This window comes from Poromitra crassiceps, assembly GCF_964638095.1.
Source record: "Poromitra crassiceps genome assembly, chromosome: 4".
Lineage (NCBI taxonomy): Eukaryota > Metazoa > Chordata > Actinopteri > Beryciformes > Melamphaidae > Poromitra > Poromitra crassiceps.
In genome coordinates this window covers 62,279,303-62,303,044 of record NC_139626.1, presented here as the reverse complement: position 1 = coordinate 62,303,044, position 23,742 = coordinate 62,279,303, and the positions used below count along the sequence as shown (strand labels likewise).

The following is a 23,742-nucleotide window of genomic DNA, read 5'->3' as shown; positions in this document are numbered from 1 at the left end:
TCCTCTCTCACACCCTCCCTCCTCTGTCACACCCTCCCTCCTCTGTCACACCCTCTCTCCTCTGTCACACCCTCCCTCCTCTGTCACACCCTCTCTCCTCTGTCACACCCTCCCTCCTCTGTCACACCCTCTCTCCTCTGTCACACCCTCTCTCCTCTGTCACACCCTCCCTCCTCTGTCACACCCTCTCTCCTCTGTCACACCCTCCCTCCTCTCTCACACCCTCTCTCCTCTGTCACACCCTCTCTCCTCTGTCACACCCTCTCTCCTCTGTCACACCCTCCCTCCTCTGTCACACCCTCTCTCCTCTGTCACACCCTCTCTCCTCTGTCACACCCTCCCTCCTCTGTCACACCCTGCCTCCTCTGTCACACCCTCTCTCCTCTGTCACACCCTCCCTCCTCTGTCACACCCTCCCTCCTCTCTCACACCCTCCCTCCTCTGTCACACCCTCTCTCCTCTGTCACACCCTCCCTCTTCTGTCACACCCTCTCTCCTCTGTCACACCCTCTCTCCTCTGTCACACCCTGCCTCCTCTGCCACACCCTCTCTCCTCTGCCACACCCTCTCTCCTCTGTCACACCCTCCCTCCTCTGTCACACCCTGCCTCCTCTGTCACACCCTCTCTCCTCTGTCACACCCTCCCTCCTCTGTCACACCCTCCCTCCTCTCTCACACCCTCCCTCCTCTGTCACACCCTCTCTCCTCTGTCACACCCTCCCTCTTCTGTCACACCCTCTCTCCTCTGCCACACCCTCTCTCCTCTGCCACACCCTCTCTCCTCTGCCACACCCTCTCTCCTCTGCCACACCCTCTCTCCTCTGCCACACCCTCTCTCCTCTGCCACACCCTCTCTCCTCTGCCACACCCTCTCTCCTCTGTCACACCCTGCCTCCTCTGTCACACCCTCTCTCCTCTGTCACACCCTCCCTCCTCTGTCACACCCTCCCTCCTCTCTCACACCCTCCCTCCTCTGTCACACCCTCTCTCCTCTGTCACACCCTCCCTCTTCTGTCACACCCTCTCTCCTCTGTCACACCCTCTCTCCTCTGCCACACCCTCTCTCCTCTGCCACACCCTCTCTCCTCTGTCACACCCTCCCTCCTCTCTCACACCCTGCCTCCTCTGTTCATAACAATACACCCCAACACTTTGATCTTTACAGCACGTCTGGTCAATGGGTAAAAGGTGCTTATCGATAACAAAACAATTATACCTAAAACCCAACAGCATGAATGCCATCAGTCTGCATCCAATCTGCTTCATAAAACACAGTCAGAATTCATGTCTCTGGAAACCAAAAATAAATGTGTTTTCAGTTTGTCACTCCACAGAAGAATGTGTTTTTCAATTTTGAAAGATTAAAAATGCTGCCAAGTATTAAATAGGTTTCAAAATCATGAAGAACTAATATAAGCAGTATCCTCTGCTCTGAAACTGTGGGGGCGTGTCTGTCTGCTGAAGTGCCCCCCCCTCCCCCCCCAGTGGTGCTCAACTTGGTACATTCTGATGCATTGTTTAAGGGGCGTGTCTTGTCTGGCTTTCTGAAATCTGCAGAGCTCCTGTATGAAGCCAATCTGCAGAAATGTGTTTTAAGCACTGATTTAAAAGTGCATCAAGTAATCTGTTATCTTTATCGACCTCTAGTGGTCACTAGTGGGAACAACATTGATATAACTGATCTCCTCCCATTATTTTCAAATGGTGGGCATCTCCATTTGCAACCAAACGCTTCAAAAAACACTTGATGGCGTTCAGTTGACAGCAGCAGTGTGTGTTAGAGCCCAACTTGCTAACCTGCTGTTTGTCACCCTCAGCTGTTCACGGGACAGAAGAAGCAGCCGGTCATCGTCCCCATGTACGCAGCCAGCCTGGTGAGTCACAACCTCACTGAGCCAACCTCACCGAGCCAACCCCTCATCATCACTGAACCTCACCCAGCCAACATATTAAATGATCATGTGTTCCCCATGGCTTTTAGGGCTCCACAGTCAATAGGACGAATCAGCGTGACTTGACACCCAGAAATGCGCAACCCCGCGGCAGTTAATAGTACGAGTTGTGCCAAACAAACGTTAATATCTCAAAAGCTATACATCGCATCGCTTATATTTTGACATTCTGAGTGAGAGCAGAATTAGCTCAAGAGTTTGATGTATAATATATTGCATGTCGTGTTAAAGTTGTGTGAACTGTAGCAGTTTTTAAAATGTAAACAGAGTTAGCCGGCTAGAGTCAGACACGCAAGCCTCGCGCCACTTGGGCTCCATAGGGTTCCATTGCCACCCAGTGACGCGGTTTGTTGACCAAAATGCTGCTCAGCTGATCCCTCGTAACCCCCCCTGTTAAAGGGCTCTTTTTCCTTGCTGCCATCGCCAACTGCTGCTGCTGGGAAATTATTTCAATTGTCACATGACCTGTGTCACATGACCTGTGTCACATGACCTGTGTCACATGACCTGCAGCAAAATCGCCAGTACATGTGAGAATTGTTTCAATTGTTGGGTCTAAAATAAAGAGCCTGGGCTCCTACCTGCTCCATTTGTAAAGTGCCTTGAGATGACTCTTGTTATGATTTTGGCGCTATATAAATATAAAATTAATTCATTTATTGATTGATTGATTGATTGATTGAACGAACCACAATCAATAACCATAGTTGAGTACTGGCTTATTAACAGTGCTGTAGAAAAGATTAAGTTGCATTAGCTTTATTTACATAATCAGTAGTGTAATACAGTTACACATAGTTATTAATAAGGCATAAACACACCCACCACACACACCCCGACCTATGTTCCTCTCCCCTCACCCTTCACTCTGCTCCACGTGTCTGCAGGGTCTGGTTTTTCTCTGACCAGAGTCAAAACATACAGATTGTACCAGACCAGAGACCCTTCAACACTCTCCAACGCTCCAATGCTTTGATCTCAAGTGTTTTTCTCTCTCAAAATGGCTCTGTAGAGATGCTGCTTGTGTCTGTAGAGCTGCTGCTTGTGTCTGTAGAGCTGCTGCTTGTGTCTGTAGAGCTGCTGCTTGTGTCTGTAGAGATGCTGCTTGTGTCTGTAGAGATGCTGCTTGTGTCTGTAGAGATGCTGCTTGTGTCTGTAGAGATGCTGCTTGTGTCTGTAGAGATGCTGCTTGTGTCTGTAGAGATGCTGCTTGTGTCTGTAGAGCTGCTGCTTGTGTCTGTAGAGATGCTGCTTGTGTCTGTAGAGATGCTGCTTGTGTCTGTAGAGCTGCTGCTTGTGTCTGTAGAGCTGCTGCTTGTGTCTGTAGAGATGCTGCTTGTGTCTGTAGAGATGCTGCTTGTGTCTGTAGAGATGCTGCTTGTGTCTGTAGAGATGCTGCTTGTGTCTGTAGAGATGCTGCTTGTGTCTGTAGAGCTGCTGCTTGTGTCTGTAGAGATGCTGCTTGTGTCTGTAGAGATGCTGCTTGTGTCTGTAGAGATGCTGCTTGTGTCTGTAGAGATGCTGCTTGTGTCTGTAGAGCTGCTGCTTGTGTCTGTAGAGCTGCTGCTTGTGTCTGTAGAGATGCTGCTTGTGTCTGTAGAGATGCTGCTTGTGTCTGTAGAGATGCTGCTTGTGTCTGTAGAGCTGCTGCTTGTGTCTGTAGAGATGCTGCTTGTGTCTGTAGAGCTGCTGCTTGTGTCTGTAGAGCTGCTGCTTGTGTCTGTAGAGATGCTGCTTGTGTCTGTAGAGATGCTGCTTGTGTCTGTAGAGATGCTGCTTGTGTCTGTAGAGATGCTGCTTGTGTCTGTAGAGATGCTGCTTGTGTCTGTAGAGATGCTGCTTGTGTCTGTAGAGCTGCTGCTTGTGTCTGTAGAGCTGCTGCTTGTGTCTGTAGAGCTGCTGCTTGTGTCTGTAGAGCTGCTGCTTGTGTCTGTAGAGCTGCTGCTTGTGTCTGTGTCTGTAGAGCTGCTGCTTGTGTCTGTAGAGATGCTGCTTGTGTCTGTAGAGATGCTGCTTGTGTCTGTAGAGATGCTGCTTGTGTCTGTAGAGCTGCTGCTTGTGTCTGTAGAGATGCTGCTTGTGTCTGTAGAGATGCTGCTTGTGTCTGTAGAGCTGCTGCTTGTGTCTGTAGAGATGCTGCTTGTGTCTGTAGAGATGCTGCTTGTGTCTGTAGAGATGCTGCTTGTGTCTGTAGAGATGCTGCTTGTGTCTGTAGAGCTGCTGCTTGTGTCTGTAGAGATGCTGCTTGTGTCTGTAGAGATGCTGCTTGTGTCTGTAGAGATGCTGCTTGTGTCTGTAGAGCTGCTGCTTGTGTCTGTAGAGCTGCTGCTTGTGTCTGTAGAGATGCTGCTTGTGTCTGTAGAGCTGCTGCTTGTGTCTGTAGAGATGCTGCTTGTGTCTGTAGAGATGCTGCTTGTGTCTGTAGAGATGCTGCTTGTGTCTGTAGAGATGCTGCTTGTGTCTGTAGAGATGCTGCTTGTGTCTGTAGAGCTGCTGCTTGTGTCTGTAGAGATGCTGCTTGTGTCTGTAGAGATGCTGCTTGTGTCTGTAGAGATGCTGCTTGTGTCTGTAGAGATGCTGATTGTGTCTGTAGAGATGCTGCTTGTGTCTGTAGAGATGCTGCTTGTGTCTGTAGAGCTGCTGCTTGTGTCTGTAGAGATGCTGCTTGTGTCTGTAGAGATGCTGCTTGTGTCTGTAGAGATGCTGCTTTGTGTCGGGAGAAGAATGCGTGTTTAATTCCATTCTACATCAATCAGCAATACGAGGGATCGGCCGAGCAGCATTTTGGTCAACAAGCCGCGTCACTGGGTGGCGTCACTGGGTGGCAACGGCAACGGAACCCTATGGAGCCCAATTGGCGCGAGGCGTGAGTGTCTGACTCTAGCCGGCTAACTCTGTTCACATTTTAAAAAGTGCGACAGTTCGCACAACGTTAACACGACATGCATATATTATACATCAAACTCTTGAGCTACTTCTGCTCTCACTCAGAATGTCAAAATATAAGCGATGTGATGTATCGTTTTTGAGGTATTAACATTTGTTTGGCACAACTCTTACTATTAACTGCCGCGGGGTTCCGCATTTCTGGGTGGCAAGTGACGTCACGCTGATTCGTCGTATACTGATGAGCCAATACCACAGCTGTAAATAGTCAAGATATCGATTAACCTCGCGTCACCAGTAGGGCTGTCACTTTTTATTCGAAATTCGAATTTAACTTCGAATGTGGGGGAGGAGGGCATGTTCGAATGTATAATTGACCTGTTCGTTTTTTTTTGTTTTTTGTTTTTTAATTAACCAAAATTAACCAACTGCTGCTTGCTGGTAATGTTAATCCCATGTCAGAAAAAGTCTCCAGATTTGTCGCGTTAGTCTCTTCTGAGAAAGATTGTCTCCAGGGTCTGAAAAGTTGTGTCGAGTTGGATGCAGCCAAAAATAATAATAATAATAATAATTAAGCAAAAAACTTTGAATATATTCGAACATTTTGCGGGCAATTAAAGTTCGTTCGAACTTTATTTTGGGAAAAAGTGACAGCCCTAGTCACCAGGCTCTTCTCTTCGGGAAGAGCCTGGTCCCGCCCCGTGTTCCGGTCCTGTGTTTTGTTTACCGATAGAAATGCAGCAGTAGGCAGCCTAACCTCGCCAGTCGCTACGAGTTAGAGAAAGAACAAGAAGCATGAACGTACAGTACCAAACAAAGTATTCAAAGAAGTACTTGAAGAAACTCGCCAGTTCCACAACATCACGTCTGAACGGAACGCAAGAATTGAGCGGAATATTTTGCTGGAGTGCAGCACTTTGGTTCCTACGTTCCGCCCATAGCCGGAAGTCTCGGAGCGAGGCTTTTTCCATCCAGACTCAAATGCCAAGTGCATTAAAATAATTTTCTTCTGAAATCATTAGCTGCGATTGTTTACATGGAGCCTTTTATTCCACTAGTAATCAGAAAACTGTCCCAATCAGAATAAACCGGCCCGTTCCGAATGAAATTCGATTGAGAGGCTTGAGGCTTGACTTGGACTTGCAAAAAATGACTTGTTGATTCGTATGGATTAATGCCTACCACTAGCACTACATTCTGGTCAGAAACACATTAAAATAGGCAGTGTATGTTTAATGTTATTATATTTTAACCTATTGGTGAAACACGTGTGGTTTTATTAGGGCAAATGTGTTTGATGTTACAATTGACTAATTTTCTAAAGTATGCTTTCTAACTGACTGTCTGACGCACTGCTGCGACACGCTTTGTTTCTCATCATTTCATCTAACACGTCTGTTGGTTTTATGTGTAAATGCATAAGAAAATGTACGTCAGGAAAAAAAATGCGGCAGAATTGTATTTATTTATTTTTTGGTTTCAGTCGAGTCAAATTTATTTACAAAAGCGTTGACTGTGGATTTCTCTCTCTCTCTTTCTCACACTCTCTGTCTGTCTGTCTGTCTTTATCTCAGGGCATGTTGGAACCGACCAAAGAGCCTGTGAAGCCGGTCTCTGCAGCGGAGATGATAGCTTCTATAGCACAAGCCCCGGCAGCGGGTCCAGACAAAAGCTCCTGTGGCCCGGACACGGTCCAGGTGGGACTCCGCTCCGCTCAGCTGCTCCACGTCTTACCTTTTACTCATGGGTTTCCTGCACCGCTGTGTAGACGAGCGTTAACAAAATAATACCGCTGCTTTGACTGAAATAGGCCAAACAAAATGCAGAATTTCTTTCTTTTAAAACTTAATTTTCCTTAAAGGGACAGCTCACCCTAAAATCCAAAATACCTATTTTTCCTCTCAACTGTAGTGGCATTTATCATAAATCAATCAATCAATCAATCAATCAATCAATAAATGAATAAATAAATTGCAATAGGTGATAAATAGCACTACAGGTGAGAGGACGAATATGTATTTTGGATTTTAGGGTGAGCTGTCGCTTTAAGATCAAATCAGGGTAGAACACTCAGATTACCTCTATTGTTCATCCGAGTTTGATAAAAAAAAATTTTTTTGATACATAACAAACTATAACAAACACGTTTTTATTTCACTCAAGTAAATAAAAACTGAGTGCAAAACACAGTGAGCAAAACTGTTTTAAAAGCAGTAAAAATAGAAATGAGTCAAGAACCGTCAGTATCAGGTACGGTACGGTACGGTACGATACGAAATACTTTATTAATCCACCAGGGGGAACAGAGTGCCACCACACTGTACATATAGGACAGACAAACAATAGTACAACAATAGAAAATATAGATATCCATTGTCTCAAGCAGTACAAAAAAGGCGAGAGCAGTGCACAGCGCCATGTGACAGCAATATGAGGCCTAACTAGGGTAATTCCTGGTCATGGATGCAAACATGACAACAGTCCGCAGTAGGCTACAGTGCAGCAACATCATTAACAGCAACAGTCAACGACAATAATGATTAAAAAACCTCACTGCGGCAGGTACAAAGGACTTTCTAAATCTGTCAGAAGAGCATCTAGGCATAACAAGCCGATCACTGAAGGAGCTCTTCAGCTCACTAAAAACAGCATTGGGTGATCTTCATTATGCATGATCCTTCCGACCCATCCTTCACGGACCATTTATTTAGTCCACATTACTGTCAGGGACCACCATTTGAAGAGAGTTTGTCTCCACACTTTGTTTCACGCTGTACCTGTACAGGAGCGAGTCTGGCTGAACTCACTCTCATTCTGGTATAGCGGGAAAAAGGTGTTCCGTTATTCTTACAAGTATCCACCGAAAGTACCAAGCAGGCCTGCTTTATTGCACAATCAAAATCGTTGTCCAAACGTGCCATTTTCAGCGTGTACAGTAGGTTGCTTGCTTGCTTGCTAGCGTTGTTGTTTCACAGTGGCGGAGGCGCGACACCTGGTCGGTCCCCAAAGCCCATGTTGAGAAGAACCACTGATGTAAACAATCGGATACATTGCAGTGTTTCCCCTAGAAACATTTTCAGGCCTGGAGGGATTTCCAAACGTACCCCAACCGCAACGGTGGGGGGCCCTCGCTGGCGACGCTAAACTTTTAGCTAACCTGTTCGCAATGGTATCCCAAGTATCATCATGCTATTATGGAATGCGATGCGAACAGTTGTATTATGGGATGTGCGTTTCCCAGGCAACGACACGCTGACATGTTTTGGAACAGCGCCGCACGCTGGCACGATGCTCCTAAAAACAAAATGCTTATTGTTTTGAATGATTTGGCCTCTTCTATTACTGTCAACACTGTCAACACCAGTATTGTTGTATTGTAATAATATGCCATAAAGGTTTATTGCAATTTTGGGGAGAGCAGGGGAAATATATATATATATATATTTGCTATTTGAATGGTAGGGGAAACACTGCATTGTAATATTGTGTCATTGTAAATTATTGAGTATTTGTCTGCATAACTAGATTTCTCGATGATCTCCTCTCTCTCTTCTTCTCTTCCTCCGTCTCTTTGTTTGCTGGTGGCTCCTCCCGTCTCCAGCAGGAGGCGCTCCCTCCCGTCCAGTTTGACTGGAGCAGCAGTGGCCTTACCAACCCCCTGGACGGTAGGACCCCCTCACCTCCTCCACCTGTCTGCTTTCCCCGTCCTCACTGTCTCTCTCTCTCCTCCTGTTTCTGCCTCACTCTTCGTCTCCTCTCACTAAAACCTGTCCTGCTAACCTTGTTAATATCTCACGAAAAGCTGCGTTTGTAGACGTCAGTTTGACATTTTATTGCTTGATAAATATCTTCTTCGTTAAAGGAAAAATCCCTCACCTTGACGCTTAAAAAAAGCATTTGGTGATATACTTCCCTGTGCTCGTCCCGTGGATAACCAATCGTAGAGGAGGTGACGTCAAGTTTTGGTGTCAGTCCCTCAGAAGCAAAGAGCGAGCGCTTCTTTCCAGAGCCGCCATTTTGCTCCAAGAGACGTTCAACAATCGCACAGGGAGAAATAATCGCAGAAGAAGAGAGAGCAGTTTATCCATCCACAGGAACAGGAGAGAGAGCAACAGCCCACCTCAACTACACTATCTGCCCATACGCCCACCTCAACTATGCTATCTATCTGCCCATACGCCCACCTCAACTATGCTATCTATCTGCCCATACGCCCACCTCAACTATGCTATCTATCTGCCCATACGCCCACCTCAACTATGCTATCTATCTGCCCATATGCCCACCTCAACTATGCTATCTATCTGCCCATACGCCCACCTCAACTATGCTATCTATCTGCCCATACGCCCACCTCAACTATGCTATCTATCTGCCCATACGCCCACCTCAACTATGCTATCTATCTGCCCATATGCCCACCTCAACTATGCTATCTATCTGCCCATACGCCCACCTCAACTACACTATCTGCCCATATGCCCACCTCAACTATGCTATCTATCTGCCCATACGCCCACCTCAACTATGCTATCTATCTGCCCATACGCCCACCTCAACTATGCTATCTATCTGCCCATATGCCCACCTCAACTATGCTATCTATCTGCCCATACGCCCACCTCAACTATGCTATCTATCTGCCCATACGCCCACCTCAACTATGCTATCTATCTGCCCATACGCCCACCTCAACTATGCTATCTATCTGCCCATATGCCCACCTCAACTATGCTATCTATCTGCCCATACGCCCACCTCAACTATGCTATCTGCCCATATGCCCACCTCAACTATGCTATCTATCTGCCCATATGCCCACCTCAACTATGCTATCTATCTGCCCATATGCCCACCTCAACTATGCTATCTATCTGCCCATACGCCCACCTCAACTATGCTATCTGCCCATATGCCCACCTCAACTATGCTATCTATCTGCCCATATGCCCACCTCAACTATGCTATCTATCTGCCCATATGCCCACCTCAACTATGCTATCTATCTGCCCATACGCCCACCTCAACTATGCTATCTGCCCATATGCCCACCTCAACTATGCTATCTATCTGCCCATATGCCCACCTCAACTATGCTATCTATCTGCCCATACGCCCACCTCAACTATGCTATCTGCCCATATGCCCACCTCAACTACGTGATCTATCTGCCCATATGCCCACCTCAACTATGCTATCTGCCCATATGCCCACCTCAACTACGCTATCTATCTGCCCATATGCCCACCTCAACTACACTATCTGCCCATATGCCCACCTCAACTATGCTATCTATCTGCCCATACGCCCACCTCAACTACACTATCTATCTGCCCATATGCCCACCTCAACTATGCTATCTATCTGCCCATATGCCCACCTCAACTATGCTATCTGCCCATATGCCCACCTCAACTACGTGATCTATCTGTCCATACATACGCCCACCTCAACTACGCTATCTATCTGCCCATACGCCCACCTCAACTACACTATCTGCCCATACGCCCACCTCACCTACGCTATCTATCTGCCCATACGCCCACCTCAACTACGCTATCTATCTGCCCATACGCCCACCTCAACTACGCTATCTATCTGCCCATACGCCCACCTCAACTATGCTATCTATCTGCCCATACGCCCACCTTGATTGAAAGCGACAACTTCACACCCATTCTCTGCAGGTTGTTGCATTCTGGGAAATGTAGGAAATCACTAACTGCGGTAGATGTAGACAAGGCAGGTTGAGGGAGAATAGGTTTAAATGACAACAGGTCCTCACAAAATAACTCCTGGAATGATCTGAACACCACAGACTGGCGAGATCTAACAGTGGAAGAGGATCAGAGGGGAATTTTTCTTTTAAACACGCAGATTGCAGCTTATCTGTCCTAATGAAAACTAACCGCTAGTTTGCATGTAGATATTTGACACTTAAAGGGACAGTTCACCCAAAAATCAAAAATACGTATTTTTCCTCTTACCTGTAGTGCTATTTAGCCATCTAGATCGTTTTGGTGTTGAGTTGCCGAGTTTTGGAGATGTCCGTCATCTCTCGGTTACAATAACTGGATGGCGCTCGGCTTGTGGTGCTCAAAGCGCCAAAAAAAAATCTATTTGAAAAACTCAACAGCAATGTCTCTTTCCAGAAATCATGACCCGGTTACTCAAGATAATCCACAGACCTTGTTGTAAGCAGTTTCATGTAGGAACTATTTTCTCGCGGTTCTCGTCGACGTTTCTCGCCAACAGTCTCACCACACAGAAGGAAGTGTGCCACCGTTAAAGCTGAGCTAATGTTCCCGCTAAACTAACTAATTATAACTAAGCTAAGGTTAGATGGACGCATCCTTCTGCGCGGTGAGACGGTTGACGGGTGTAATTTTGTCGAAAGAAAATAATAGTTCCTACTTCCTGTTGAGTTTTTTTAAATGTATTTTTTTGGTACTTTGAGCAGCACAAGCCGAGTGCTATTCAGGTCCATTGTATTGGAGAGAAGGCAGACATCTCTACGGCCGGTATCTGTCCCTTAAAGCGTCATTGTTCATCAAGCTGTAGAAATCAAACAACTCGTAACACTTTAACATTTCTGTTACTCTTTGTTAACATTTCTGTTGCTCTCTGTTAACATTCCTCTGTTAGTTGCCTCGACTCTCTGACCGCTGACCGGCTGCATGTGTCTCTCCGGTTGGTTTCTCTGTCTCTCTCTCTCTCCTCTGTGTTTGCTAACCTTGGCCGCCCCCTGGGCCTGCTGCCTGTGCTGGCTGTGCAGCGAGCGGAGGCTCCTCTCTGTTAAACCTGGATTTCTTTGGCCCTGTGGAGGACTCGGGCTCCAGCAGTGGCCCCTCCATCCCAGGTCAGCAGCCACGCACCACCTCCTCCTCTCCTCCTCCTCCTCACTCCTCCTCTCCGCCTCCTCGCTCCTTCTCTCCGCCTCCTCGCTCCTCCTCTCTTCCTCCCAGTATTAACTCATTGAGTGCCAGCCACTTTTGGAGAACGGACGCTCCCAGTGCCAGAGTTTCAGAGCGTTTTCAGTGATTTCTCGAGGCCCACAGAATATTGTGTGATATTACTATGTAAACACCGAACACGCACAAAGAACGATGAGACTCTATTGTATCAGCAGCAAAAAAAAGTTTATTGATATCATTTTCCGTTCTTTAGTTATCAGCCGGAGAAGATAGGTCAAAAACAGAAAAAATTGGCCTTTCCATCTAGAAGCTGAGATATTGAGCCTTTTGTGAAATATAGCATTTCAAGCACATGACTGACTCTGAAGGTAATATTTTCTGATGTGACACCTCAAAAATAATTTACTTCAATAAAACAGTGAAAACAAAGGAATTTTGTTTGGCAAAATAATATTTTTTAGCTGCAACCAGCAGCGCTGGCCCCTGCGTGCGCAGACCCTACACTTTCTTGCTGGTCTTGATTTACTGCTGGTGGGCATCAGATAGCCTATTCTAGCTTGTTTGCCTGTCTCTGTGCATCGAGCCTGCTGCCTGGGTCTGTGTTTACTGTCAATGGTTGTATGCTGTAGTGCCCTGCGTGCCCCACCCCCCTCCTCCTCCTCCTCCGTGGGAGTGTCTCTGGGGCTCTGCTGCAAGTGCGTTTGCTGTGCGTTTGCTCTGCACTGAAAAGTGCGCTGCACCCCGCTTTTTCACAGCCTGTCGCCGGCTCCCAGCTGAGAATAATGTAAGAAAGTGAAATCACCATCCTCACTCCCATGTGATTTTTCCTGAAACCATCTGGAGATGGTTCAGAGACAAAGAACAACAGGCTTGTTTCAAAACAGCGTCATTACTCACACATTTTAAAACAAGAATGACTTCTTATCTCTTGGGGCCTTTTGGCCAGGCTCTGGGCTTCAAAGGGAGCATCGCCAGCAAGCCAGGAGTAAGGCCGTTTCGGGGTGTTAAATCAAACCTCCTGTCACCCCTAGAGTGATTTGAACATTTGAATATGCGTTGAACCCAGACAGGAATTTCCATCTGGTTTCACTCCAAGAAGTCCAGGAAAGCGGAGTATGTTAAATGTATGTGAAGGAACTATGTTCAATTGTAAAATGAAGGTTCATGTTATAAGAAATGTCATTCTGATAAACTACACGTGATTACGGTTTATTTCGGATGTTCATAGGCAGAGTTGTGTTTTGGTGCAAGTCTCACACTTTTGTAGGTGGTACCATAGTGCCCCCTAGTGGGGAATATAATACAATGACGCTGTTTTGAAACAAGCCTGTTGTTCTTTGTCTCTGAACCATCTCCAGATGGTTTCAGGAAAAATCACATGGGAGTGAGGATGGTGATTTCACTGGAAGTGTGATATAAAAATAACCCAGATTTCTTACAATAATGTAACTTTTCAGAAAGAGGCTGGTGTCGGCAACTAAATCATATGGAGGGGCTATCGCAGCGGAGACGGAGGAGCTCAATTGTGGTGTCAGCAGATTGACTGCTGTTCACAGGCACAGCTAACGTTATGCTTCATGCATATCGATGCGATTTCCGTTTCCTCATGACTTCTTCTCTCTTTTCTCCTGGCCTTTCTCTAATCTGGAGAGCACTGTCGCCACCTAATGGGTCGGTAAAATAGCTTTTACACATTCAACAGCCACCATACTTTCACAGGAGATGGATCTAGCTTTGAGCCACGTCCCACCGTCAAAAAACGCAATTGACGACTTTAGTCGTCTTTGGCACTCAACGTTACTAAAGCAATTGACGACTAAAGTCGTCATTGGCACTCAATGAGTTAACCTCTCGTCTCTGCCATTCCCACGTAACCCTCTTCTGTGGGACAGTCCAGATCCAATCAGTCAGAAACATTGTGACTGTGGTCTAACTAACTCATTACAAAAGTAACATTACAGTACATGTAACTCAGTAATTTAACTTATTACCAATAGGATTTCAGTAATATTATACCAGTTACTCTGTCAAGTAACATAAGTTACAAATTGAGTTACTTTTTTTTTTTTTTTTTTTTTTTATCAAAGCATATATTTAAATAAAGACCCAATCATTTACTAATACAAATTGTGTGTTTTTATGCAAATAACCATAGCCATCTCTTGAAAAACATTAATATTGCACCTTTCTTGTGGCTACTTCACAGCATCTCCTGAAAAACATTTATAGTGCATCTGACTTGTTTAGTTCACTTTAGATTCACATCACATCTGAAAAACAACCAGTCGAGTGTAATAAGTAAATGAGGTTTAATTGTTTCTTTTGTTTTTTTGTTTATTTTTAGAACTCATCCGCGAATAGCTCTGGTCTAAAGTGTGGGAGTATTTTACACCAAGAGCCAACAATGTGTTGCTCTGTAAGATTCATTTCTGCAAATTGAAAATGACGTTATGTACACCTGGAGCGCATCAAGACGGGAAGCAGACAGCACCAAGTGTTACGCCCCTGGCATAAAGGAAACCAGGACATGACATGCTAGGTGCCCCCACTCTTCCCACTCCCAAAGACAGACAGCTGGACCAGGATCTGCAGTTCTCAATGGAGCAGTTTATTTTTTTAAGCTTCAGAGTAGAGCAATACCCAAAAACAATCAACAAAACCATACTAGAACCCCTCTCACTTCCCACGCAGATCCACCAAATCTGATTTGAACGTCACTCGCAACTCCTTCGCTACGGGGGCTCCAAAGTCGCTCATTCCGATCTCGACTCGTCTCGTCCCTGGCACCTCAATGGTGGAACGAGCTTCCACCTTCGGTCAGGATGGCTGAATCACTGCCGATCTTTCGGAAAAGACTAAAGACACAGTCATCTGGGCCCTTCTTGATCTAACTTCTTTCTCTCTCTTTCTAAAAAATAAAATAAAATACTAACCTAAACTTGTACCACTAAACTAAACTTGTACCACTGTTCCTTCAGAAGTTGTAGTTGTCATAGACTGTGCTCCATAGTTGATTGCTCTATTGCTGACAAAAATGTGTTATTGTAAGTCGCTTTGGATAAAAGCGTCTGCCAAATGACGTAATGTAATGTAATGTAATGTCATCAAATGCTTCTGCGCAGGAAAACCACGTCACCAAAGTACGTATTTACTGACACCCACGTCGTTACCATAGCAACCAATGCAGATAGGCTGTTTAGGTCTCGACACACAGATCCGACTTGAGAATCAGATTTGTGGCAGTGCGGACACACTCCCAAATCAGATTTGGGAAATCAATCAAGATAATGATGATTAATGACTTTATCAGCAAATCGGATTTGCCCGTAATGTGAACATGGCCTAAGTAGTTCTAGGTTCACTAACATGAGCCTACACAGAGACTATCAGGAACAGTCCCAGTCGGTGTCACAGATCAGCCATGTCTTTGGGGAATGAGGAGAGGCAGGGGCCGGCAGACAGAAGGGCTCAGGTGGAGTATTCATAGCTTTCAAGGGGCGTTACGTGCTGCCGGGAACGCCCACCTGGCGGTCAAAAAACAAACTTGTTCATTCGCTGCCAGCCAAGTCGACTAGGTTCTCACGCAGTGTTTGTTCAGCCGTTTGTACACACGTCTTTGCGGCCAACATTTCCTCAAAGGTAAGCTCAAGTAACGTTACAATAATGATTAAAATACCCCGTTAACGTTACTTGAGCTTACCTTTGATGAAATGTTGGCCGCAAAGACGTGTGTACTTTGATGGTAGCCATTTGCCCTCCCCAGCGACTGAACCACGTCTAATCGCACAAATCCACAACCTCCTCCTGTCTGAGTTTTCTTTCTCCGACGGCATTATGTAAAAGCACAAGCCAGGCGTGTCTCCTCGTCGGTTTAGTGCAACCGATAGCACAACAGGTAGGCTATGCGGCACTTTGGCTGAACAAACAGCGTGAGTCGACTCGCAGGCAACGGAATGAACAGGTTTTTTTTTGACCGCCAGGTGGGCGTTCCCGGCAGCACGTAACGCCCCTTGAAAGCTATGAATATCAGCAGCCAGCCCTCCTGACAGCCCAGGCAGCACACGTACACCTGCAGCTCATCACCCGCTCAACACTGTCACATACCCACAGGGAGGGAATAGAGAGCCGCAGGAAGGAGTCCAGAAAACATCGATGCTAACACTTCCGGGTTCTTCACTGTTTCTGCCTATGGGATTTTTGAATGGGTTTTTGGCGCGATGCTTCAAATAAGTTATCTGGGCAACGCAAGCTTATTCAAACGCGAACCAGTGTTCAGCAGGATCATCTTCACACATGAGGACCACTTTTATGAGTTTTGAAGCTTTTACGTGCCACTAAAAGGGCGGCTAGCTAGCAAACGGCTAAATGAGACTACACTGTTGAGTCGACGGAGATATTATACGTCAATAACGTCATCACTTCAAAGGACGAACACGGAAATTCTCTTTCCCTCACCTGGTTCAGCCCGGGGTAATCAGTGCACAGCAGCGCACACATCAACAACACTCCAGGATGAATTTGGCTGTGGTGACGTGACGGGGAAGCCTATGCGACACTGTGTAGTTCTGCAATAGCTTAGCATGAGCTTTTTACTTCTAGGGCTCACATTTACGCTTCAAAACTCATGAAAGTGGTCCTCATGTGTGAAGATTATCTGGCTGAACACTGGTTCACGTTTGATTAAGCTTGTGTTGCCAAGAGACCTTATTTGAAGCATCGGGCCAAAAACCCATTCAAAAATCCCATAGGCAGAAACAGTGAAGAACCAGGAAGTCCGGGACTTCCGCGTTCCGTCTACAAAAATACATCATCCCTGCAGGACTCTATGACACAGTTAACACACAACCAAATGGCCGGGGTCACAACACAAGTCAGTCCTGTTTTGACACACTTTTTGGCCACGCATATTAGGATTATCAACACACAGAACATGTTTGTTAGTGTAACGTTAGTCACTTAATTAATGTAAGTTAAATAATTTCAATTACTTTCCTTGTCCTATACCAATACCAGGACATGCGTTTGCAGGTGATTATCTTAACTGCATATTACTCCAGTTTAAACATTAATCTGTCAGCAATCCTTTTGAATTTGAGGTTCAGTATAATTTAAAAAAAAAGAAAATCGTTAGATTAGTCGACTAATCAAAGAAAAATAGTCAGATTAATGGAGAGGAAAATAGTGGTTTGGGAAAGCCCCTATCTATGCCAGAGCAAATAAAACAAGAGCTTACTGATACATCAGGTTCTCATCTCACATCTCAACTGCCCTACCGCCCAGACTGAGGAGAACAAGCAAGAAAGGTTAGCAGCAGAGCCGTATAATAGAAGAGTTGCGACATCTCCATTCACTCCAATGGACCAGTTCTTTACCTCAGAAAAGTTCCCGGAAGTAAGTTTCTGGATTAAGCAGCGCTGTCGAGTTGCAGCAGAATGGACAGTTTGTGATGTACTTTGAAAGGGTCCGACGTTTTAGGAATCAAATTGTATATCGGCTTTATTTTAGCATTCAAGAGTAGCGCGAGCCCCCTTCCTGGCTGTTCATTGGCTACTGAGTCACGCATTTTGGACCTCTGCTGGCGCCACTCTCTGACTAGATTGCTCTGGTTTGCAGAGGTTTAGATGCTACTGTTTCTTTGTATCCAGGCAGCCAATCAGGAGCCTGTTTGACACAGAAAACCGTTGTTTTGGTTTGATTTTGCCTCACAGTTGGTAGCCAGCAGGGACCAAGTTTGAGAACAGGGAGAGATCGAAGACCAAAATGTATCTGAGGCGTTCGGATGTCATCAATCAATGTGACTGACAGTGGGGACTTGGTGACAGTGGGGACTTGGTGACAGTGGGGACTTGGTGACAGTGGGGACTTGGTGACAGTGGAGACATGGTGACAGTGGGGACTTGGTGACAGTGGAGACATGGTGACAGTGGGGACTTGGTGACAGTGGAGACATGGTGACATTGGGGACTTGGTGACAGTGGGGACTTGGTGACAGTGGAGACATGGTGACAGTGGGGACTTGGTGACAGTGGAGACATGGTGACATTGGGGACTTGGTGACAGTGGAGACATGGTGACAGTGGGGACTTGGTGACAGTGGAGACATGGTGACAGTGGGGACTTGGTGACAGTGGAGACATGGTGACAGTGGGGACTTGGTGACAGTGGGGACATGGTGACAGTGGGGACTTGGTGACAGTGGAGACATGGTGACAGTGGGGACTTGGTGACAGTGGAGACATGGTGACAGTGGGGACTTGGTGACAGTGGGGACTTGGTGACAGTGGGGACTTGGTGACAGTGGGGACTTGGTGACAGTGGAGACATGGTGACAGTGGGGACTTGGTGACAGTGGAGACATGGTGACAGTGGGGACTTGGTAACAGTGGGGACATGGTGACAGTGGGGACATGGTGACAGTGGAGACTTGGTGACAGTGGGGACATGGTGACAGTGGGGACATGGTGACATTGGGGACTTGGTGACAGTGGGGACATGGTGACAGTGGGGACATGGTGACAGTGGAGACATGGTGACAGTGGGGACTTGGTGACAGTGGGGACATGGTGGCAGTGGAGACATGGTGACAGTGGGGACTTGGTGACAGTGGGGACATGGTGACAGTGGGGACATGGTGACAGTGGGGACATGGTGACAGTGGGGACTTGGTGACAGTGGGGACATGGTGACAGTGGAGACATGGTGACAGTGGAGACATGGTGACAGTGGGGACTTGGTGACAGTGAGGACATGGTGACAGTGGGGACATGGTGACAGTGGAGACATGGTGACAGTGGGGACATGGTGACATTGGGGACTTGGTGACATGGTGACAGTGGGGACTTGGTGACAGTGGAGACATGGTGACAGTGGGGACTTGGTGACAGTGGAGACATGGTGACAGTGGGGACTTGGTGACAGTGGGGACATGGTGACAGTGGGAAGGAACTTGGTGTGATGGATGCCCTGTTCCTCTGTAACGTCTCCCTCCTCTCTCCAGGTGTTGATCCAGAGCTGTACGAGCTGACGACGGCCAAGCTGGACCCGGGCAGCTCGGGCAGCAGAGTGGCCGACGCCTTCGCCCGCCTCATGTCCACCATGGAGAAGACCAGCACCTCCACCAGGTCAGAGGGCACAGGGCCAGGGCAGAGAGGGCACAGGTCAGAATGACCAGGGCAGAGGGCACAGGCCCAGAGACACCAGAGCTTTTTTTAAGAGATGACCCTGTTTAAACAGGAAAGCTACAGCGGCAAGACAGGTGAAAAAAAAAGAAAAAGGTTTGCCAGGATATTTCTAACTTACTTTATTTTTGATTACGGTATGTAGCTTGTGTTCAGAGTGCATGGAGAAATGAAGGTTCATGTGGAAAACCTAAATGTTTTCAGTCCTATTTAGGACATGGAGTAGTGGTGCACTCTTACAAACACAGAATAATCATCCTGACACTAGACTGTTTTTTGTGAAGCATCTGGCACATAAAAAGCCTCAAATCTAGCAATAACACCTGTGACTATTTTAATACACAATAATCAATCAATGTTCCCTCGGATCATTACCTCCGTACGCCGACCGTCTGTCCCGGTCTGTCCGTCCGTCGAGCGGCCGCTCGCTGCAGTATCACCTCCACTCTGCAGCTAAAACTTCTCCCCTCTGGAGCTAAAACTCCTGTTCTCATGAGCTCCAGCGAGTGACACTTGCCTCCGTCTCCGACGAAAAAGTTATCTGCCTCAGACCATTCTGCAGCCGGCTTACACGAGCTGAGATGGTCGGTCCCAAATGTATCCTTGCAAATAGGCGTTATTTTTGAAAACCCGATTGCATATTGGGGGTCCGGTCAACTAGTTTTTACTACGTTACGTTTGACTACTGAAACTATGAAGTGCCATATTAACCATAGATTGAGCCCAAACTAAACAGAAGGTAAAAAGTTGCCTTTTGGGTGGGGGTAGGGGGGGTATGGAGCGGAGTTTTCTTTTTCTCCCGTCAATGCCGAAATGCATTCTGGGCAGTGTCAAACTATCGTACCAGACAGAGGGTCAAAATGCTATTGGTTTTGGTGGTAAATTATCGTACATCTGGTGTTTTGGAAAGTTTTCTGCTTTACACATTGACTGTATTATTATTATTACAGTCAGTACAGTAGCCCAAGTGTCGTCACAGGTGTTATCTGCACAGATGTGCATTATAATGCCACCTTTTCCCTCCATATTTCTGCCCTGGGGGCATGTTTTAATTTTGTCTTTGTTTTTTGGGGGTATTTTCATCAGAATATTGAGTCCTAACTGTAAATAAATATAAATATATATATATATATATATATATATATATATATATATATATATATATATATATATATATATATATATATATATATATATATTTTTTTTTAACCTGCACTACGCTCTTTAAGTCATAAACACAGGAGAGAAAATCAGAGATCAGACTTAGAAAATGGATCAGTATTCTCTCACTTGCCTCTCAGATGTGTAGATGCGTTTTGAGGTGAGGTGTGTAACTTCCTGTTTCTTCTTCTTCTGCTGTTGGAGCAGGAAGCCGAGGAAGGAGGAGCACCTGAGCGAGGAGGCGTCCAAGGTGATCTCTGGCCTGCCTGATCTGTCCTTCATGCAGGCCAAGGTGCTCATGTTCCCCGCCACGCTCCGGCCGCTGGGCTGCAGGGCTGCTACGCCGGACTGACTGAGGCCACACCCCCTGAGTGAGGCCACGCCCGGCTGACTGAGGCCACACCCCCTGAGTGAGGCCACGCCCGGCTGACTGAGGCACTGACGCTTGCACCTCCCCTTGGCCCTGCCCCTGCCTCCCCTCTCTGCCTCTCTCTCTCTCTGTGTCCTCTCACTTGATCAAACTATTGTCTTTTTTCTCGCTTCCATGTTGTGGCTTTAGGTTCCCCCCTGCCCCTTTTCATATATATTTTTTTTATTTGCGCTTTTTTTTTTTCAATTTTAAATGTTTTTTTATTATTGTCATTATTATTATTATTATTATCATTATTATTATTATTATATTAATATTATTAAACGAAGCATTTATCCATCATGGTAAACGGCTCAGAAATGGAGAGGGAGGGGGTCAGCCAGCGACCTGCACATGTAGAGTAACTTCAGATAATTTATAGAGTTGTTAATTTATAGAGAAGGTTTAGCAGAGGAGAGCTGTTCATATTTAGAATCATCGTGTATATAATCAGGGACAAAGACGTCATTTTCCCCGCTGTTTATTTGTTGTTTATGTTTTTAATTCTGGTTAGTTTTTGTGGAAGATTCTCTGGCTGTGTGGGACTGAGTCTGTCTGTCTGAAGGAAACCGATGAGCTCTGAGCGAATCAAAGTGAAGTGGAATATATGACGAGTATAAATAAATACCTTTATATAAATATATATATATATATGTATATGGACTTGAAACCACACTGCCTGCAAAATCCAGCTGAATGTTTCCCTGTTGTGTTCATGGCCTTAGTTTTTACTGGTTTCCCTCGATCCACATCATAGCCTCGATTTTATCCTGAACTCTTTCTGCTAAAGCTAAGCTGGGCTACAAAGCTAAGCTAAAGCTAAAGCTAAGCTGGGCTACAAAGCACTGTCCTCGTACTTTTGTTCGTCTTGTCATTTAACTTTAGTGTTCTCATCTGTTTTTCTTTTTAATCTAGAAATGCCAACATTTTGGGAGATTCACTTATTTGCCATTTTCCCGATAAGTAAGACCAGAAGATAGATGGCCTTCTCTGTGTGTGTGTGTAGTAGAGAAATAGCTACCCGCCCCTCCCACTAGTTAGCTCCGCACAATGAATGGTAGTAAATGGTACTGGCTAGCCTACCCCCATTAACACAAGCAAAAACATATAAAACAAAATGCTTCCATACTGCTCATCTGGTGTAATCCAAGTCTCCACAATCCCTGAGATGCCAAGTTGACTTGAACACACGTCATTTTGCACCCTGTTTTTAAACTGAAATCTCCGCTGTCGGCAGGTGCTCCAAGAAGTGGTGCTCGACAACAGTGCTAGCAGCAACATGGCTACACAGTGCTGATTTCAGCTTAAAAACAGGATGTAAATGACCTCTTTTCACGTCAACTTGGCCTCTCGTGGGCTTGTGGAGACTCGGATTACGCCAGGTGAGCAATGTGGAAGCGTTTTTTTTTTTTACTAGCATTCATTGTGCTAAGCTAACTAGCGGGAGCGACGGGTAGCCATTTTTCTACTGCACGCACAGAGAAAAGAGGGGCATCTCTCTTCACGTCTTACTATCGGGAATATGGTAAAAAAAAAGGGCGAATCTCCGAAACATGTTGCCGTGTTCCTTTAACAGCAAAGCTTTGTGTTCAGTATGGAGTTATTTTCCCTCACTGTTGTGTTCCTGGATGGGTTCACTTGGGGAGTGAAGAAGGGGACATTTTGGGTCAAACCACTGAAAACTCTGAAGGTCACATTACAAGGGAGTTAAGGGACCAATATTTCTGCTACTTCCATGCGTTGGGTTTCGTACACTGTTCCTGATATGATGAAGTGCTTTCTGTTCGCCTCATTCTCTCTCTTATGTTTTTTTTTTTTTTTGCGATTATTATGATTATTTGTTGTTTTTTGTTTCTACTACTGTCCCGCCCCGTCTCGTCTCCCAGGAGGATTTTGCACATTGTAAAGATGAAATGGATGTAATCATAGTTCACTGTGGCTTCCGACTGTGTACAGTTAAACTATGGACTGTAAAATGTACGGGGAAATTCCTATGGAAAAAAACTGAATCACTTGAAGAGCCTGTCAAAAGGTTAACGTTGCATGCCCGGGTTCTTTTGAGACTGTAAGTGTGTAAATTTTACTTTTAGTTGTACACAAGAAATTAAAATAATTTAAGAGAACAGCTGTGCTCCGCCTCCTCCTTTTTGCAGACATCTTAGACCTAGAGGTTCTCAAACTTTCTGACACACATTAGACCACAGGCTGTTGGGATTTGGTCCCAGCCCACCCCCCCCCCCCCCCCCCACATCTGATCAGATTTTTGCTTTTAGACTTTTTATTACAGAAAGTGTGAAACCCACGACCAAAACAGTCCTACATTGTGACATTGTGTTTCTTATGGATGGAATTATAGTGAAAATAAAATACTCCCCTTTTTCGCTGGGGAGTGGGGAGACCCCCCTCGAGGACTCCCACTCAGAGAAGCACTACTGTCCGTTCAGTTTCCTCTAATGCCGCACTGGGCAAAGTTGCACTCTGGTGGCCCCAAGTGGCAGCGAGAGGTAGTTAAAGTACTTCATTACTCACTCTTAACCCTAGAACACCAACGTGATTTCAAATCACACCATCACTAACGTCGGGTGTATTTTCACCCGATGCAATATACCCCATAAAACATACTTCTCATCAAAATATCTTAAAGTACAACAATAGGCCTACATGGCAAATTGAGGTACTCTTCTTTTATTTTTAAATGTGAAATATCACAAAAAAAAATATTATGGGGGACACTATAAAAAATGTCAAATTCGGGAAAAATTAGGTAATCGTTACAAAAAAATCCCCCCCCCCCCCCCCCCAAAAAAAAAAACAGGAGCTCCCAACTTCTCCTTTGGTCCACCCGAACACGTAGCCGGTAGAAAAAGCCATGAATGGGAGCAGGGAAACAAACCTACATTCAATGACGTCAGTGAGCATCCTGAAGGTACCTAAGGACCCGCCCACCTCAGACAGCAGCAAGACAATGAAAATCATGTGAATTCAATTGTCCGGGTGAAAATCACCTGACGTTAGTGTTCTAGGGTAAATGTCTGAGGGCGAGTGTCTCCTCTACTCCCTTTAGCTTCAAAGTCAGAAAAAGATAATCTGACAGTAGGCTACTTCAATGTCTCCTCCATATTGTGTGTCTCCAGGTGCTCACAGAGAAACGGGCCTTCAAAGCAGATGCTGCTGCACCATCAAATCAAATGGAAAATTGAGATATTTCTGCTTCGTTTTAGCCACATGTCCCTGATTTGACT

General features: G+C 45.8%; 1 protein-coding gene across 2 annotated transcripts in view; it reads left to right on the top strand.

Moving 5' to 3' along the window:
- aftpha (aftiphilin a) overlaps positions 1-22,568 on the top strand; it is a 38,313-nt gene extending 15,745 nt beyond the window's left edge. Inside the window, exons 5-9 of one of the 2 annotated variants that reach the window (XM_083634889.1) lie at positions 1,818-1,874; positions 6,413-6,535; positions 8,443-8,503; positions 18,750-18,873; positions 20,299-22,568. In XM_083634889.1, the coding sequence (XP_083491015.1) occupies positions 1,818-1,874; positions 6,413-6,535; positions 8,443-8,503; positions 18,750-18,873; positions 20,299-20,443 (510 nt within the window). In that variant the 3' untranslated portion in view covers positions 20,444-22,568. Of the gene's footprint in view, positions 1-1,817; positions 1,875-6,412; positions 6,536-8,439; positions 8,504-18,749; positions 18,874-20,298 lie in introns of both variants that reach the window. The other variant, XM_083634888.1, reaches the window with a different exon arrangement.
- Positions 22,569-23,742: the final 1,174 nt, after the last annotated feature.